Source organism: Corapipo altera, unplaced genomic scaffold (genome assembly GCF_003945725.1).
Source record: "Corapipo altera isolate COAL_440 unplaced genomic scaffold, ASM394572v1 2b, whole genome shotgun sequence".
In the NCBI taxonomy this organism is placed as follows: Eukaryota; Metazoa; Chordata; class Aves; order Passeriformes; family Pipridae; genus Corapipo; species Corapipo altera.
The window spans coordinates 21335599-21355722 of NW_020884874.1; the positions used below are offsets into that span (position 1 = coordinate 21335599).

The window sequence follows — 20124 nt, forward strand, 5'->3', positions numbered from 1 at the left end:
GTTTGTTCATAGAAGGACTTCCATAAGGCATAATTGCCTAATGAGAAGAATGAAAAAATATGCAGGTCTATTTAAAAAAACTGAAGAATGGTTTAAAAAGCTTAAGTCTTTTTAAAAAGAAAAATGGCAGATAACATACATTCTTTGATTGAAACATCTCGTGTACTCAAGCTGATGCTCATACAACGACCTGATTTATGTCTTACGTGGCATAAAAAAGAGCGGACTGTCCTTGAAATTCGGAAGGGCTGTCGTGCTCACCGGGAAGGTGATTTCGAGGGCTTGTTTCTCCCGAGCTGCCGCACTGGCACAGCGCGGGCCGGCCCTGCCATCGCCAAAGATGGCGGTGGCGGCGCCGCCGCTCCGGCAACGCCCGACGGGCGGGCGCTTCCGCCGGGGCTGGGGCCGGGGCGCGGCGGCTCCTCCGCGGCTCGGCGGAGGTCCGGGCGGGGGCCATGGGCACCATGGCGGGCGGGGCCCTGCGGCTGCCCGGGCTGCACGGCTACGCGGCGGAGTTCTCGCCGTACTGGCCGGGGCGAGTGGCCTGCGCCGCCGCGCAGTACTACGGCATGGCAGGTGCGGGGGGCGGCGGCGGCGGCGGCGGGGGTGACTGGGAACGTGGCTCCTCACGGGAGGAGAAGGAGGAGGCTGGAAACGCGGGTGTGCGGAAGGACAGACGGTGTCTGCAAAAGCGTTTGGGGACGACTTCCCTTTACGCTGCGTTGGTTTTGCTGTGGGACAGCGGCTGTGCCCCGCGGCCGGGCTGGGGTTGGTGCGGGAGCTGCTCGTGCCGCCCCCAGCCCACCGGGATCTGCCGCTTCCCGAGTCCCAGCCCGCTGCTGCCCGGTGTTCTTACAGCGCCCTCGCAGAGGAGCGCTCATTTGATAGGGTCGAGAATAAATACACTAGTAAAGACGTACACATGGTGAATAAAATGTCTGAAAATACTCTCTACACTGACAGGACGAAAGGGAACAGCACGAAGCTGTTTTAGGGGAGGTTTAGGTTAGCTCTTAGGAAAGTGTTCTTCACCGAGAGGTGGTTGGGCACTGGAACAGGCTCTCCAGGGGAGTTGTCACAGCACCAAGCCTGACAGAGTTCAAGAAGTATTTGGACAACGCTCTAAGGTACATGGCTCCTGGGGTGTTCTGTGCAGGGCTACGAGTTGGACTTCGGTGATCCTTGTGAGTCCCTTCCAACTGAGAATACTCTGTGATTCTGTAGTTTCAGCCGTTCTTGCCTCAATACCTGAGTGCCCAGGCAGGCCCTGGCAACCCTGGGGCACCGTGGAAGAGCCAGGCTGAATGTTCCTCAATACTGGGACTTTTTTCATTTTTTGTGGGAGTATTGCTCCCCAAAACATTCATTTTAAATAGAGTTTTCAAGTGTGGAATTACTTTGAAAATATCCCATTCAGATGGGAAAGCAGAACCTGTGTGGTTTTTATCAAAACTGAATTTTTTGTTTCGTTTCTGGTGAGCTCTGTTTGTATTACTAGATTCAGGAGGGGGAAAAAAATAGTGTTCTATCTGGTCCACTGTGTTATCAAAAAGACAAAAGGGAATCCCGTGTTGGTATGTCTGTCACATGAGGCCCGTAAAATGCACTTTTATCCTTTATAAGTGAGTCTTTTTCAACCTCACCTACAGATGTACTGTAGTGAAGGAAAAAACAAAACCAAAATCAAACCAAAACTATCTGATCTAAATGAATTACTGCTTTAGAGAACATGAGACCACAAGATGTTTAATTGTGCAACTAATTGTTTGGTCTCTTAAAGTTCAGGTGCCCTTTCCATTTGCATATTGGAGAATCACACTAGGGGAACTAGTTGTGATGTTTTGTTTTATTTTGCTGGTTTAGGTTGTGGAACTCTGGCAGTGCTGGAACAAAATGAAGCTGGGATTGTTCTGCTGAGGAGGTAGGAAGTCTTTTATTTTTTAAAGAGAAAAACTTACTGTATAGTTGTGAGTACAAGACAGAACTCAAGTATTTTGGGTTGTTGTTGGTGATATAAAGTATTGTATCTATGCTAAAGTATTTACTGAATACCCATCTTTGTATTTACATATAAATGCATTTACATACAACACAGAGGATATGTTTACATTGCGTAGATTTTGTTGTAGGAGGTCATCTAGCTTGTGCTATTTCCATATGTAAACCATTTTATAGAAAACTGACAATGTAAGTTAAAAGCAGTCTCTCTGCCCTAGCTTGAAATTATAAGCTTTAGGTTTTTAGGAACAGTGCCTTGCCACCTAAATTTATGCCCTTATGATTGATTTCTACTGAAAATAGAGCAGGAAGCTACATAAAGTCATGAGGGTCCTTCCTAGGAGATTAAATATTCTAAGCATACGAGAGGAGGTTGATTTCGTTCTGGATGGAAGGAGGAGAAAGGTTAGAAAGGAGGAGGTTTAATACTTGACTGTCATTGACTTAAAATTCTTTTAAGGAAAATTTTGAAACTGCAGCTGTTTAGATTAAGAGGGCTGAAATAGAAATGCTTAAAAAATAGTTGATCATACATACTCAGAGAAACTTTTTTTCATTCATAATTATAAAGCAAGACTCTTTGAAGCTGTTCAGCACTCTGTTACTTCTGCTAAGTGCTCTGGCTTAGTACTGTTCATTTCTATGTTTCCAGTGAGTCCACTGACTTTGTGTTAGAAAGTCCTCTTAACTTCCTGACTGTTGTTTTCTCTGTCAAAGCATTCCATGTGCGGGCCTTTCCCTCATCATTACTGCAAGGTGCCATGAAGTTTAACCACAGCTTAGCTAAACCTTCAATGAAAAGGGAGTAAATAAATTTTATTTGCCATCAGATGGTAGTACAGTCATTGATAGTTGTTGCAGAGCAATTAATATATGGTACCAGATCCCATGTGATGAATTGTTGGTGTGTTGATAGCCTTTTTAGGGGAGTGTAGAGATCTTCAGTAAGTTCATTACTGTGTTTCCGTTGGTTTTTCATTGTGACTCAGATTCCTGATGGTGTTGTGAATTGGATGGGGCTCTCCCAACACAGTTTTATTTCTTATTTTACCATAATTTTTATAAACAAAGGACTCCTACCTGTGTAGCAGCAGCATGGAGAAACCATAGATCAGACTGAGACATATTGTACCTCTGTCTTTGTTTGCATGGCAAGTTCAAGACTGAAATCAGAGTTCATTCTCTGTGTGTGAAAGGTCCTTGGTTCATTTATGCTTTAACTATTTGGTCATACAGTTTTAGATGTTAGCATTATGGCAAGTAAGTTATAATTGTAAGAAGAGTCACTGGAACTCAAATATATAAAAATATTCTTTAGAATAGTAAAAAGGACGATTTAAAGAAATACTGTCTTTGCATGTAACTAGTCCGGATTTTTATGTTGTGCTTTCTCACAGACAAATATTTTCATTTTTTTGTTTAGTTTTGACTGGAATGATGGCCTGTTTGATGTGACATGGAGCGAGAATAATGAACATGTGTTGATCACTTGTAGTGGAGATGGATCTCTGCAAATCTGGGATACAGCTAAAACCAAAGGTCCACTGCAAGTCTATAAAGAGCACACTCTGGAGGTAAACCAGGCAAACTTAAAAAATTTAATGGATGATCTAATGTTTAAATAATTAAAAGATTTATTTGTGGTTTTGTAATCAACAGTGGCTTTTTGTTTCCTATTTTTCAACTTTTTTTGGGTCTGTGGTTTGAATTAATAACTTTGAATAACTTTGAGTATTACTTTGAATATAAAGTGACCTGCCTATTGTACATATTCTTGTGTACATTCATATGCTGTAGTAGGTACAGCTTAATTACACAAATCTAATACATTCAGAATAGCATTTGTGGTTCCTTACGGGCTAAGTAATCATTGTGTTGTATGAAATTACTGCAGTCACACTGTGATTTTTAGAAACCCTTATTGGGTAGGTCAGAATCAGGTGACTGATGTATCAGTGTTTGTTATCCTTGAGGTTATAGAGTGATACACATTATGCAGATCCTTAGGACTTCTGTTGCACCCAGAACTGCTTATGCTTTTCCGTCCTAGCATCTGTGAGATCCTACAGATCCTGTAGTCAAATGTTGGGACAGTGTGTATGAGTTTTTTAGCCTTGATATGATAACTGTTGCATTTGATTTTCCTAAAATCTTAGTATGCAGTGTTTTATGGGTAGAGAATAATGTGATGTTCAGGTTTATAAATATATTTGCATAGTTTTAAGGATATTTTACTGTAGTACATATATTTTCTCCAAAGTGATTTTTCTACCCCTTTTTTTTAAGCTTTCCTTCCACCTTTCCACTCACTTCTGTCAGGTCTTTGAACTTCAGATGCAATCAGTTTTAGCCTGGATTACTGCTACTTTGGCTAAATGACAACAGTCTCAATAAAATAAATTAGTAGATATGTAGTTAATAAAAATGATGGAAGAAATTCAGTTGTGTTCACAAAAACCTCAAGATTTTTTTCAGATATGAAGTACAAAGCTAAAAGCTGAGTGACTGCAGTTACACAACAGTCCATCTTCTGTACCTTGTTTCTTTGTAGTTTTGCTACTTTTTTTTAGTACATATATGGTGTAAATAGAAAATTTTGAGAATTTTATGGTGATTTTCAAAGGCTGATAGTAGTAAGGAGGTGAAGGAAAGTACCAAATTTTTTATTTTGTTTCTATCATTTTCTTGTTGAAATTGTGTCCATAAGTTTATTTTGGTTATGCTACACCATCTGTTGTTTGTGAAGTAAACATTTCTGTGTCCAAGTCTTAGTTGAGCAGGTAGCATGGTGAGGTGGGCATATTCAACCATGATTAGAAAGACAGTGTAGGAAACATGGGCTGAGTGTTTATTGTGAGATATGAAAGGTTTGTATTTGTTCTTTATAAGTTTACATTAAGATGTAAGATCTCAGAGGGAACTTCCTTAATAGTTTGTGGTAAACACTGGCAAACAGTGCTCTCACTACCTTCCTAATCCTTAAACCTCATCTGACATTTCTAATGACGATTTTGTCACTGCATTTTCTATTATTTCTAGTGCAAGATTGACAGGGATCTTTTCCGAATGAGATCATTGTCCCTTCACAAAAAGAACGTGCATTTTTAATTTAGAAGTGAATTTGTATTATCAAAGGACAGTGAGTTTTATTCCAGCACTAACCAACTGCTGAATCTCATGAATAAATTAGTCTAATTTACTTTGGTTTTGGCGCAGTCTCACTTGAATGTAAGACAAGTGAACATTTATTCTGAATGCAATTTTTGGTTTTACATTTTCCCCCCTTGTTTTTTCCTCTTGCCTAAGGCATTTCTTGTTGTTCTTAAGGCATAAACTAGTGTTCATGTATTTTATGATTGAAAATAATATCTTCCCCAGTTGATCAACACAGCTTCTATTGAATTGTCTGCAAATTTATGTTGGATGGCAGCATGAAAAGGAAAGAATAAAAGTGGTTTTCCATCTTCTTTTCATTCTCTTCCTGTTACCTGGACCTGTCACATGCCAAATGGACAGTAGTTCTTGCTTTTTCTGAGCCTGTTGTCTGTTCTATTTGTAATTCCTGCCTGGAGGAGAATATGCCCAGGTCCCATTGCCTCTGCTGCAGCTGCAGAGCGCTGAGCAGTCCCAGCCATGTCTGCCATATGCACACAGGTCCGTGTGTCAACACGTGCACAGCAGATCTGCGTGCTGATAGCTTGTGAGTGAGCTGCAAGCTGTATGTGCTCTTTGCTTTATCTGTGCAGTACGTCTGATATAGCCCAAATACCGTGTGTTCAGTACAGGCTGCATGAGTTGTGTGATACAGGTGCACATTTCCCAAGGATGTATTTATTTCTGGAAAATCTTGAACATGAATATGAGAGCCAAACACTTCTGCTGAGCTGTTTTGTGAAAGAGGCATGCTGTGTAGTGATGCATTTAGGGGCATTTTGAAACAGCAGTGGCTTAGGGGTTGAACACAGGCCATCACACAGATTAAGGGATAAAGAGGGAGGCTAATGTATGTGAGGAGCTCAGGAGGCACTTCGGAGAACTGTCATGTCTTCGACTCTTAGAATATGTAGCAGTACCTGTGTGTCTCCTTTGTTACTGTTTTGGTAAGAGGAGTCAGGTTGGCAGGGAGGATGTTTTAATGATCTGTACTACAATTAGTTAGCTAACAAAAGTAGAAAAGTCAAGAGGTAAAGGCATGCTTTGGCAAAACAAACAAAATAATTACCTCTAGTTATTTGTTTATTTGGCTTTTGTCAAGTACTGTCACAGTGTCTTGTAGATTTGGACTATAAGCTCCTCAGGGAAGGGAGCTAGTACAGAATGGGGCCAGAGCAATATGGCTTTCAGTATGTGGAAAGCAAGACTTCATAAAATAAAAAAGGACAGTTGCAGATAATGCACCTTCTTTTTCTGTGGGCAGTGGTTGCTTTCCACTTATGGAAAATAAGCAAATAGGTGAAAAACAGTTAATTTAAACTAGATTTAGCATAGACCGTATTATTTCTTCGGAAGGGAAATGCTCAGAAGTAGCTAAATGTTACCTCAATTTCCTTTTTCACACAGGACACTTTCCATAGAAGACTTTGGTGTTTGCTGGATTTCTTTCCCTTTCATCTTCTCTGCTTTTTTGTCTGGTGACACAGGTCGAAGCATTTTCACCTTCAAAACAGGGTTGCTGTAATTTAATAAACAATTTCATCTATCCAAAACAAACACAGCTTCTAGTCACGTTGATTTGCAGATCAATCCAGTGATGTGCTAGGACTAGATTATCCCAGGTGGAGTACAAATCCTCAGTGGTTAGTGGCTCAGCTGTTGAAAGCAGTAGGTAGTGACTATATTTCTAAGAAGTGTCATGGAAGATCTGATTGGGTCAGGAAGTGAAGCAAATAATTTGTTTTAGCTGATATTTTTCCCCCTTAACACTGAAATGGTCCATGTCCTGCTGCAGCTTATTGAGCCGTTTTGGTGTGAGGTAAAACTAGACAGAATAGAATGCACTTTCCATCAAGTAAATAAAGAGACTGTGTATTTGAAGATGGAAGTTGTACATGAGACTTGGGGATTTGTTTTTGCAAGGCAGCAGAGCTGAAAAATCAGCAGCGAAGGATAGAATTAAGGTATCCTCTTGTTAAGACAGGGACCAGTTCTACAATAGGCTGTCAAGGAAAAGGGAGCTTTTTTCAACTACACAGTAAGAAAGCAATTTCTTAATAGCTGAAATGATTAGTAATGAGGGAAGTTGAGTTTTTAATTTCATTTTATTTTACTTGTATGAAGATTTGAATGGAAAAAAAAAAAAAAAAGGTGTTGTACAACCAGGAACAGATGAAAAACAGGAGTATTTTATGACATATATTTCTTAGGAGAATTAGGTATAGTAAAAAGCATTTATTGTTAGTCAGCTAAAACCTCAAAGTTAGATACAGAGATGATATTTACATTGCTCGCAACTGGAGACTGTAGGTATTTGCATAAAAATGGATCAGCAATAAGAAGTTAGTCTGAATTACAGGTTTTAAGGTGGTAGACTTCTACTGATGGGGGATGTATGTGGATTTTATTACAACTTTTTTTTTTTCCCTCGGTTTGGCCCATCTTCTTTTTTGGATATTTTTCTGAGCCTATATGTACCTTTAATGCCTGACTGAGATGCTAAGTTTAATTTTTGTTCAGGTAAATAACATTGTTAGCAGTTTTGTGGTGCTTGACTGGTATAGTTTTTTAGCTGACTAGGACTCGGTCTGCAAATCCAAGTCTATTTTGTGAAACTTTGCCTAACTACAGTCTCAAACTTGTATTCTAATGCTCCTTCTAAACTATACCGTTATATCATTTATAGGCATATAGTGTTGACTGGAGCCAAACTAGAGGAGAGCAGCTAGTGGTGTCTGGTTCATGGGATCAAACAGCCAAGCTGGTATGTTGGTTTTCTGCTGAAGGTGAAAAATGTTTTGGATCTGATATTGCTTTGTGTTAAGACAACAGCACTGATGCACTTTTGCTCTTTATTTTTACCCTAAAGCTGAAATTCTGTTTTAACTGAGGTGTTGCTTAATCCCTCAGTTGATACCAGTTTAGGTATACAAATGCTTTTCATAATACATGCTAAAAAGAAATTAATTTAGTTCTTTCTGTATGTATGAAGCTTTTTTTTTTTTTATGTTTGAAACCCTCTCCTTTCGTATTGAATGTTTTTCTTTCTTATTGAACGGTTTTCTTTTTTACTTCATTCAGTGGGATCCAGCTGTGGGGAAGTCATTATGCACTTTTAAAGGCCACGAAGGGGTCATTTACAGCACTATATGGTCTCCACACATCCCAGGTTGTTTTGCATCTGCCTCAGGTAAACATGATGATAAAACAAAAAACCAAAAGCCACCTTTTATGTTATTGGATTAGTTCAGCACTTTGTCCAGCAGATGGTAGCCTGTGTCATACATAAAAATGGAGCAAGGAAAGGTAAACATATTGCTGCAGCTGGATTTGTAGGGTCTGTTACAGTCAGTAAATCATCCTCTTGTCCATTTAAACGGCGATCAGCAGTTCTCTAGCAGTGACCTTGTAGCAGTTTTTTCTCTTATTTTATGTAGCTGTCTTCCGTTCATCTCACTCTTGTTATTGACCACAAAATTACGTTATGTACTTTATTTTGTGTTTTGGCCTGCGTTTTTGTTCAAACTATCTCAAGTGTCAGTAGATTGTTAACTCTGTAAGAAACTAGTCAGTTCCCACTGAATTGTTTTAAGTACTTCTGTAGATTCCTGCTTAGGCCAGTGCTGTCAATGCAACCATAATTGAGGTGGGTGTACCCCGAGGCAAAGAGAGGTGAGGTGGTAGTGTTTTCCAAACACTGCTACTGCTCCAGAGGCACAAGAAGAGCTCTGGAGTGAGACTTGGAGCTCAGCTGATGACTAACTGGGCAAGGGGTGCTGGTAACCATGGAGTTTGATTGGGAAATAGAGGGGCTGTAAGACACTGCCCTAATACAAATACTGATAGATTAACTCTGGTGGGTTGAATTTCTCCAATTTCAAGTCTGTTGTACACCTGTACTGATTTAAATAGAAATTCCTTAGCTCTTATATTGAGAGGGTAAGCAAGTATAAATATGTTTTCCTGTTACCAAAGTTAGAGAGACAGTATGTACTCACAGATATTGGTCTTCACTATTGTGCAGGAAGTTTGATGAAAAAGTGCACATGGCTTTCATAAAATTTCAGTCTGGCTATTTCCATCTGATTCTGCCTCCAGAGTTAAGCTAGAATGACTAACAAGTAATTTTTATTTGTTCTAACATGGTAATGCTTTAAAGCAAGGTGCTGGAGCACAGATATTTCCAACTTATTTGAAGAATCACTGAGTCAACTCTTAGTGACATAATAGGATGTGCAGAAACTTACAGGATTGAGCCCTGTACACTGTATGAACAGTTTACTGAAATGCAGCTATATACTACAAAATGCTAGCTAAATACTCTTTGGTCAAGGTAAAGTGCTTAGTGTTTTTTGCAAGTTCTGAAGGATGTTACGCTCTCTTTAAAATTCTGCTCAGAACGCTCCTGTTCATGGTAGTCTTACTCATACAAAATTTCTCACTTTCTGGATGAACAGAAGGGCTGTATTGATCCAGCTATTTCAAATTTGAATCTCTAGGATATGAAACCAAACTCTCTTCTAATACATTGCCATTTGAACAATTTTGGGAAACACCGATTGTTAGATGGTCATAGTGTCCATGTAATGGTACCTAAATTGGGTACAGCAACATGCAATTGATCTGTTCTTTGAGTGACTCAGTGGGTGCAGCTGTTGGAAGTTTTGACTAAAACACTAAAGAGTTCCTATTCTTTTGTGAATTTTGATTCTTGAAAATTACTAACATACCACTGGAGCCTAAAGCTAATTGCAGTCAGTTTTCACTGATTGATAACTCCACAGTATTATATACTATGGAAAAACAACATGCACAGAAAACACAACGTTTTTCTTCTCTAGGTACTGTGCACGTGTGAAATAAAAATCTGCCATCAGAACACTGGTAGTGTAATGCTAGGTGTAAAATCATTAGGTAAGAGAAGAAGTCTTCAAAAAGATGGTGAACTTTCTTACAGTTTCCAAAATAAAATATCTGGTGCACTTCTAGATGAAATGTCATCAAACCAAAGATCTTGCTTAGAAGTCATGACATCCTAATTTGGAAGAGGTTTCTGTGTTTGCATTGTTTACATTGGAATTTTCCTGTGGTTTGATTGGATTACTTCACTATGGAAAATACACATTGGAAGTCTTTTCTTTGGTCATCAGGACTTTGAGTAGTAGAAGTACTCATGACTCTCTAGCTCTCTGTATAAATGCCATTTCCTTATGGTAAAAAAGGCATATTAGACAGTTTATCTTTAGAGAGTTTAGTGTTTAATGACGTTCTACTCTGCCAGGCAACATATGTGATAGCAGACAAGTGCTGTTCAGGAGGCTGGACCTCCTCATTTGAAACTTGCTGTGGTCTGTATACTTTATAAAGATGACAGAAAATCATGGGACAGAAAGCTTAATTTCACTACTGATTGATCTATTGAGCTTAACTTGGAGCTGGGGAGAAACTTGAATATCAGTGTGATAGTACTGTGTCAAATTTACAGCTGCTCCCTTCTTTGATACACTCGCTGGGAAGGTTGACCTGCAGTTTTGTGGTCTCTTATTTTGCGACTTTTAGTTGTCTTGACAATTAGTAACTGGAAATGTATCTGGAGGGAATTTTTTTTACTTCCTTTCATCTCCCCTTTTTTTAAAAAAATTTTTAAACAGTGGCTTTTTGACAGTTATTGTCGAAGAGTATTGAAACGTTCACATCTTGAAGGAGTCTACACTTCTTTGGGATTGTAGAGTGTGTGTCTGTGTGTTTTCTTTCTGTCTCTTGCCCCACCTGTCCCCTTTTCTCATCCCACCTCACACATACCTGCTCACAACCATGTACTTACTGATATCTTAATATTACAAAGTCATAGTGCTCAAGAAATGAACTGTTTCATATTGCAGCATCTTCAATTTTATGTATTAGTAAAATAAGTTAGATATGTTGTGAACCACAGATTGGAAAAAATGTTGGTCTTGAAATACTTCTGGTTAAACTAAATCTAAGTAAAGCAGTGCAATTGGGGTTTTTTTAAACTTTTTTCTTTAAAGAAAATAAGAGAGAAGGATGTTTTAAGAACATTTTGTGAGCCTCACCCCTGCCGTTCCTCTGCCTTTGTTTGAATCCCCATAGATGCCAGCAGAAGTTTAATTTCCATGTAACTAATTAGTTTGTGAACACTGAAAACGGAAAACCAAACAGAACCGCAAGCCACAATGAAACAGCTGCTCAGAAGAACCAACTTATGCCTGAAGCTAATCTCTGATTTTGGTATATGACTTTTTCTCAAGCTATTACGAGACTACAAAATGAATCTAGGTGAAGAAAATGAGAAACCTAAGACTGCAATATAAAGCAGTTAAAAAAAAAATTGGTACTAGGTGTAGCTGTTTTGCTTCTCTAAGCCTCCATTCTGAATACATACAGGAAAACTGATCTTATCTACAGTGGACAAAAAAATGCAATTGAATTACCAAAGATATGTATATCTGATGCTTCAGTTAAATCAGCTTTTATTCAGCATCTAATAAACTTCCATTTAAAATTTACAGGGATGTGTGAGGTACTTTACAATGCTGTTGTCTTCATGTGCAATTATTTGTGCTCTAAAAAAGAAAGTAAATGGATTATCTTTTTGTTTAAAAATGGGAGTTAATAGTAATAGAACAAACTCTTAATTCTGTATATGTAAATAACTGCTCCTGTGATGTCAGTAGCAATTTCTGAGCTGATAAGATAAGCAGGAGATTCAGGAGTACATGTGGCACCAAACCAGAGCCCTGGTAAATGTCTGCCTTACACTGAAAACACACTGATGTGGAAAATGTCATTAAAGAAGTGGCATGAATGTTTTAACAGCATCTTCATGGCTAAAGGGTTTAATGAGTCATTGTGTCATTTGCCCAGAAAATTTTCTTTTTAACCCAGAGAGCAAATTGGTGAGAAGCACATAAAGAGCTTGTGAAATGCAAATAACAGTAGTATATAGTCAAATATAAATCAGTTCTACTCTATGATTCTCCATAACTGCAAAGTGATAGGCCTTGCTCAGTCCCATGGTTTATAAAGAAAGTATCCTTTATAGTATCAACTAGTTTTATTGCCCTTTAAATTTAACCGTAGAAAGTAATTAATGAGTACCATTTTACCCTTATCTACATAACTGTAGGATTCTTCAATACAGATACAACACTGGCAAATGAAAAGATGAATGGTTTAGATTTACAAAGCCCAAATTTAGAATGACTGCTTGCTTATATCTTAAGCAGTGGGGCCTCAATTTTATTGCTGAATTCCTTTTTAAATCACTTAAGTTTACTGATCAGGGCAGGTATGTGGTTTTAATAACATCTTAAATCATGAATAAGGGAAGGAAGTGTTTTTGAAATCTGCATGACAATGTCTGTATTCATCAGTACTTAGATCAATTAATTGTATTCTTTCCTCAAAGGCTTATTTTTCAGACTGAAAGCCCAGAGCAAACAATTTTCTCATAGCACAACAAAGTGTGATAATTTCTGATAAATTTTGATTATGTTGACACAAGAGTTGGGTAACTGTAGCTTTGCTGCTTTACAAACAAACTTGTAAATCCAGGCCCCGCTCTGGTAAGCCCGTGCATTCAGTGCTAGACTTTAAGGTTAAAACTAAAAACCATTGTTTATCTTGTATTCTGTTTTATTGCCAGCCCTGACTTAGCGAGTTGCCTTTTGAAAAGTTTCTCCTCTTTCCTACTGGTCTCTTAGTGACAAATGTGTGTAGTTAAGGGGTTGTAAAGCTGTTAGTTTCAGAAATGAGGCTGGCATGTAGTCTTGGCACACCTTCTGTGTTTTGTATTCAAATTGTAAAAGAAAACTATAATTGGAAGAAATGATTTTGCATGAAATAATGAACTGGGGAAGATGTACACCTACTAAGAGAACATTTACTTAATTAATTGGAAAGGAATAGTCTTGAGTGCAGTAGAGGGGTGTTTTTCATGTGTATGTTCCTGGACCAAGTTTGGGGTTTTCAGGTCTTTGACATCAATTTTCAGAAGCTTCAGCTCACATTCCTGCTTCAAAAATAGTACAAGGAGCTGTTGGGGAGTGAGGTTGCAGACAAGTAATTCCAAAAGTGTTTGTATTTGTTCAGGTTCCTAAAAAATGGAAGAAATAGTCTTCTGTTTTGCTATGACAGTGCTCTGTCATGAGTTCTAAAACACTTTAGTAGAGGTTTATATTCCATCAGTTTGTGTGTGGTGTGGTTCCACTCTTTGCTTCTTATGACTCGTTTCCTGGTTATTTTCTTATTGAATGTGCTAGAAGAAATGCCACTGTGAACAAGGTTCGAGGCTTTGCGAAAATTGGTCAGTTTTGGAATCCAAATCCTCAAGGGATAAAAGAATAAGATTCTTCAATTTACTATATGGTACCTTGTTGTACAAATCAAGCATCTAGAGAGCAAACTGACTATGGAGTTATTGTGTCTTGTTTTGGTTTAGCTGAACTGCTGTTTATACTATAAACTATTGAAATACAATTTACTTGCTTAAGTTGCTGTGTCAAATCTTCGTAAGGAAGTGGGATGTTTTCATTTGCAGTCTGATACTTCAAGACATACCAGTGCAGAATTGAATTCATTCAAGTCTTGTGCTCAAGTGTTGTGGCTTAACTCCAGCCAGCCACCAAGCCCCAAACAGCGACTCGCTCACTCTCTCACCAGAGGGATCAGGGTGAGAATCAGAAGGGTAAAAGTGAGAAAACTCATGGGTTGAGATAAAGACAGTTTAATAGGGAAGGCAAAAGCCATGCATGCATACAAGCAAAGCAAGGAATTAATTTGCTGTTTCCCATGGACAGGCAGGTGTTCAGCCACCTCCAGGAGAGCAGGGCTCCATCCGTAACAGTTACTTGGGAAAACCCACACGATCGCTCCAAACATCCCCTCCTTTCTCCTTCTTCCCCCCACTTTATATACTGAGCATGATTTCATATGGTCTGGAATATCCCTTTGGTCAGTTGGGGTCAGCTGTCCCAGCTGTGTCTCCTCCCAACCTCCCAGGCACCCCCAACTTCCTTGCCAGCATGGCAGTATGAGAAGCAGAAAAGGCCTTGGCTCTGTGTAAGCGCTGCGCAGCAAGAACAAAAACGTCTCTAGATTATTAACTCTGTGTTCAGCACAAATCCAGAACGTGGCTAGCCCCATGCTAGCCACTGTGAAGAAAATTAACCCCACCCCAACCAAAACGTGCACATCAGATAAGCTGTACTAAATCAACCTCTAATGTACAAGCTGAAGTTTTTCTCAGGAAATGAGTTTGTACCTCAATTTATAGTACATGCTATAATATAAAACACTTTCAGGTTATAATATTTTATATTAGAATCTCATATTCTAAAATTGTTTATTGTTGAGAAGAAATATGCAGTAACGGTTTTTTACAGTAAGTTAATTTGGTTTAGATCATTTAAACTACAGTTAAGGATCTAGCCAATATTGCCATTTGATGAAGAATGGTTTAATAATGTCATAATTTTGGTAAATTTTGAAATAATTTTTTTTTCCCAAGATTTAAGTTTAATCATCTTGGAAAACACTGAAATAAAGGTTTTACTAATATTTTCTTTTTTTAATCTACTGTTTTAAGGAAAAGATTCTGTTGGGTTCTTCTCTGAAATAACTTAAAACTCTTTTGATTTTTAGCTTGACAGCATTTTCAATGATCAGTTGAAAAGTATGTTTCCACTGCTAGTTACATTTACTTACTGTGTAAGATGGAAATAGATTTTGTGCATTTGGTAGTACTCCTGGATGATTTAAGTAAAGCTGCTAATTGTGTCACTCTGTTTCTGCCTCTTTGTGTGGAATCCCATGAGCTTTATTAGTCCTGTTCTTGGTTTGCTTATATTGTTGTATAGCTTTAACCCCAGTTGGCAGCTCAGTACCACACAGCTGCTTGCTCATTCCCCCATGGTGGGATGGGGGAGAGAATCAGTAGGGTAAAAGGTAGAAAATTTGTGGGTTGAGATAAAGATAGTTCAATAGGCAAAGCAAAACTTCTGCATGCAAACAAAGCAAAACAAGGAATTCATCTACCACTTCCTGTGGGCGGACAGGTATTTAAGCATTTCTAGGAAAGCAGGGTTCCATCATGCATAATGATTGCTTGGGAAGACAAATGCCATCATTTCAAACATCTCCCTCTTCCTTCTTCTTCCCCCAGCTTTATATGCTGAGCATGATGCCGTATGTTATGTGATACCCTGTGATTAGCTGTGGTCAGATATTCTGACTGTGACCCCCAGCCTCCTTGCTGGCAAGGCACTCTGAAGAGCTGAGAAGTCCTTGACTTAAAACATCAGTGTGTTATCAACACTATTCTTGTCTTAAATCCAAAGCACAGCACTATACCAGCTACTAGGAAGAAAAATACCTCTGTTTCAGCCAAAACCAAGACAATTATCTATGATAGAAATGATCAGCACTATCACTTTAGCATACATAAAAAGGTTGTTTCTGAGAGTCATGAGATTTGGGTTCTGCTTTTAATTCTCCCACAGATTTTCTATTTGATTTGGACTAAATAATTTAATCTGGTTTAGTATTTAAAAACACAGACAAGTAAGCAGGTGCTGTTAACTTGTAGTTGTTCAATGATACTGCAGAAGTACTTACTTTAATTGAGATTTTTTTGGGTTTTTTACAGGGGCACGTAGTGACAGGACAAAGGGTACTAGCTTCAAACTGCGAGTAGGTTTAGATTGGATGTTAGAAGGAAGTTCTTTCCTGTGAGGATGGTGAGGCACTGACACAGGTTGCCCAGAGAAGTTGTGGATGCCCCATCCCTGGAGGTGTTCAAGGCCAAGTTGGATGGGACTCTGATCAACCTCATCTAGTGAAAGGCTTCCCTGCTCATGGCAGGGGGGGTTGGAACTAGATGGTCTTTAAGGTCCCCTTCAACCCAAACAATATATGCCAGTACTTGTATCCTTTATGCTAAATTGTTTTCCTACAGTAAATTAAAGTTATATTATTGTTTTCCTACAGTAAATTAAAGATATATTATTTGTTGGTAGTTTTTTTCCTTGATGAGAGAACAGTGTAAGAAGATCAGATTTCTTGCTTCAGAACACAGAACCCCCCAAACCAACCCAAAACCCAGATTCATTTTTTTTTAAGTAAAACTTTGAGCTACCAGTACTTTAGTTCCTCAAAAACATTGTACCTGTCCTAGTTAGAATCCTTTTTCCATTCAGATAGTGTTTAAAGTTTCTTGGGGTTTTTCTAACCTCCCAAATACCTAGCTATTTTTTATAGTTAATATTGTACTTCCACTGTCTTGCAATGACTGCTTAGCTGATTGTTCTCACAGGACTTAGGAGATGGTGATTTATGGATTTGGGTAAAATATATCTGTGAGTAAAAAAGCTGGTATAAAACCTACATAAAATTTAAATCTGAAATAAACTTTTATCTTTTCACTATTATACATTGTCATTCACATTAGCAGTCTTTATCCTATGTATAAGGATGATATACTTGTAGATTAGCATCTCTTTGGAAAATTTTGAATAGATGAGTGTATATTGTGTAGTTTTATTGATTCATCCAAGATTTCACAAATATTCATTAGAAAGAAAGAAGCCTGTACAATAGACAAACAATTCTGGAATCATAATTATCTAACAGACCAGCAAAAATCTGTTGCCATAGTGAAATTGCTTATTACAAAAATAGAAATATTTTGTGGGGGAAATGTTGGCTACTTTTGTGGTTGCTTACTTTGAATGTGAACTGGAAGTGGCTGTTAGTGAATATGATTGTACTAGGTGTGCTTTACTTGCACTTTCTGTTATTAGTATTCTACTTTTGCTTTACCATATGGAAGAAATGCATTCTTAGTAATCCAGATTTGAAGGAATCATGGAAATGTGGAAATGGCAAAATTTTTAAGAGCAGCTTTTGTTGAAATTAAATGTAAAAATATATATATATATATAGTGAGGTAATGGAAATATGTTTGTGGTAAAAAAAAAGTTTGTTAGTGTTAGGGTTTTTTTAAATTAATCTGATGTTTCCACTTAAAAGGAAAATTTGGATTTGCCTTTGGCTTTAATTCATTCTTTTCCATTCACAAAAAGGTTCACTTGCATGTTGTGTTACTCCATTAAAAACATTTCCCAGATAGTGCCAGTCAGAATTAATAACAGCTAAGTCTAACATTTTCAAAGAAAGTTTAAAAAAAGGAAAATAACTCTCTTTTTTATTTTTCTCATGCATCAGCATTTTCTGTTAAAAAAGAAATAATTGGGACAATTGTATATTTAGTGTCAAAATTGTTATTGGCTGAGTAGCTTACTTTTTCAAATGTTTTTGGCCCTCATAATGCTGCAACTCTGTGGCAGTTCATTCTAGTTCACCTGGATTTATATATTTATTTGCTTGGAAAAAATGATCCTGTCTGCAGTGAAATATGTGTTTCCCCTTCAAATATATGTTATCTGATGAAATTAAAATAAAAGCTTTTTAAGAAGCCCATAATAATATCTCAGAAAGACTTAAGACTCAAACTGAAATCTGTCTTCTGCAGGCAAGCAGATTAGCAAGACTAATGGTGAGTGGATGGGCATGCTACCTTTTTTTGCCAAGATCCTGCTGTCCATGTTTCTTCCCCTCCATATGTTGCCCTGTTTTTGTAAGCACTGTAGTGATGTTTGAGGCTTCAGCTGACTGCAGGATGTCACTGTCAGGAGTGCTGTACATGTCCTGAGCTGCAGTCTTCCTCCTGACAGTAGGCAAGGGCAATGAAAACAGTGAGAAATTACATGTTGTTCCCACCTTGCAGACAGGGAATTTATCCACCAATGGTGTAGTATCTCTCACAGTCATGAGATCTGAGGACAAGCCAACCAACCAGCAGAGCAAAGCTCCCCGTGATCTGTGTAGTACAACAGTCAGGCCAGTCTTGTGACATGCAGTGAACCAAGCTCTTTCCACCTCAGGTTTTTTTTTTTCGAACTTTCCAAATGTTTTATGTGGTTTTGTGAAGTCTGCAGGGCCTGGTAGTTCAGGCAATAGATATATTACTGTTGTGGTTCTAGGGATGATTTTTTGAAAAGAACTATGATTTTTTGTGCCCAGCTGTATATTCTAAGGCCAGTGACCAAAATGCTTGGATCTAAACAGCATGAAAATATTAATTATTGATCATAATAAATTTGAAAATTTCCAGAATTGTTTCCAATAAGGAAATACCAATAATTTCCTCAGTAGCAAGGTAAAACAGTGGGTTTTTTTAATTTAAGTAATATTGATACATGGTTCCTGTAGAAATCACAGGTGTTTGGATACAGCCTTCAGTGATATAATTTCTCTCTTAAATAAACATAGGCATAATCATCAGTTCTAATTAATTTTGTCTCTCTGTAAACTAATGAGCTAGAAAATCCATTTTTGCTGATACAAAGCTAAATATTCAGGGCTAAGGAGAGAACCCCAATTTAAAAAATTGAAAAGGATAGTTGTCTTGTCAGCTGATGCAGCTTTCTATGTCTTTACAATCATTAGGAACCAAATTTATAAGAATTCTAAAGATCTTTAGGGGTAGAAGACAATTTGTGGCTGAAGGTAAAGAGAGAGGCTCAGATGACTCATAGCTCTTAAGTTAAGCTGGACTCCCTTCATTGCTCTCTGAAGACCTGTATGTGTGTATGCAGGTGTGTGTATGTGCTCCAAGGTTAAAGCATATGTTGCCTTTCATATCTGTAATAGTTACAGCAGAATGACTTTATTTTCCAATATTTCAATAAATGAGAGTAACTGCAGGCTTTGTACATGACAAGTACAGGTGATACATCTTGAATTTTCCTTTTATTGAAAGAATCTTGATATTTCAGATACAGTTCACTTTTCTTTGTGCCAAAAGCATGTGACTAGGTGGTACTTCTCAGCTGACTTGCAAGTAAAGTTTTTTCTGTGATTCTGATATTTTAAGTCCATTTCTAAATGGACCTTAAGCTCCTAGTTTGATTAAATGTTACTCAAGTATTTTAACACATCTTCTTTTAATCAAACCAGAGTTTCAAAAATAATGGAAGTGTTAGTAATAAAGTGAAGTTGTGGTGTTTTTTTCTAATGAAAGAGAGCAGTAAGTTCGGATACCTTTTTTTGCATCACTCTGACTTCTGTGTCTGTAATGTACTTGCTTTATTTGGCATGAGTGTCTGCATATAGTCATTTGTATTTCATGCAGCTAAGAAATAGTTGTCTACTAAGTACTAGTGGATTAACTGTATCCCTTAACTGATGCAACAACATTGAATCGATTTCTCTATATTTCAGGTGATCAGACTTTAAGAATTTGGGATGTGAAAGCCCCAGGAGTCAAACTTGTGATACCGGCCCACCAGGCTGAGATCTTGAGCTGTGACTGGTGCAAATATGATGAGGTATAAAACTGTTCATCCCACTGTTTTCCTAATTGAACCAGTCTCATTAAATAGCAGGTGTTTCTGCTGCAACAGTATTACATCTTCTCTTTATAAAAATATGTCTAGGTGCTTTGTTGCTCTCATTCACTATTACATCTCCAGAAGAGCTTTGTTCTAATGGATAGACAGCCCAAGTAGGTCAGAGATTTTGCTTATTCTTTCATATAGTGGACAGAATAGCCTGTAGTGGAGAAACAGGTTGTATTTCTCTGTGGTCTTTAATGTACACACTGGAGACCTGACCTCATTTATCATAAATGTGATTTATTCATCTGTATTGTTTGATTTATCTAACTTTTGTAGCCAACATATGCATCACTGCCATCTAGTAATTAAATTGTCCTGGTATATCTGTGTTTTATCAAATCATCAGAACTTGCTGGTAACTGGTGCAGTTGACTGTAGCTTAAAAGGCTGGGATTTGCGGAACATCCGGCAACCAGTGTTCGTCTTGCTGGGTCATACCTATGCTATCAGAAGAGTAAAAGTAAGTTGTATTTTATTTCCAATTGACCATCACTGA

At 38.0% G+C, this 20124-nt stretch overlaps 1 protein-coding gene across 2 annotated transcripts in view; it reads left to right on the forward strand.

Moving 5' to 3' along the window:
• The first annotated feature begins 446 nt into the window (after positions 1 to 446).
• Positions 447 to 20124, forward strand: part of PEX7 (peroxisomal biogenesis factor 7) — a 42307-nt gene continuing 22629 nt past the window's right edge. Inside the window, exons 1-7 of one of the 2 annotated variants that reach the window (XM_027633941.1) lie at positions 447 to 576; positions 1864 to 1921; positions 3422 to 3572; positions 7838 to 7915; positions 8233 to 8341; positions 19453 to 19559; positions 19975 to 20088. In XM_027633941.1, the coding sequence (XP_027489742.1) occupies positions 456 to 576; positions 1864 to 1921; positions 3422 to 3572; positions 7838 to 7915; positions 8233 to 8341; positions 19453 to 19559; positions 19975 to 20088 (738 nt within the window). In that variant the 5' untranslated portion in view covers positions 447 to 455. The remainder of the gene's footprint in view (positions 577 to 1863; positions 1922 to 3421; positions 3573 to 7837; positions 7916 to 8232; positions 8342 to 19452; positions 19560 to 19974; positions 20089 to 20124) is intronic. The other variant, XM_027633942.1, reaches the window with a different exon arrangement.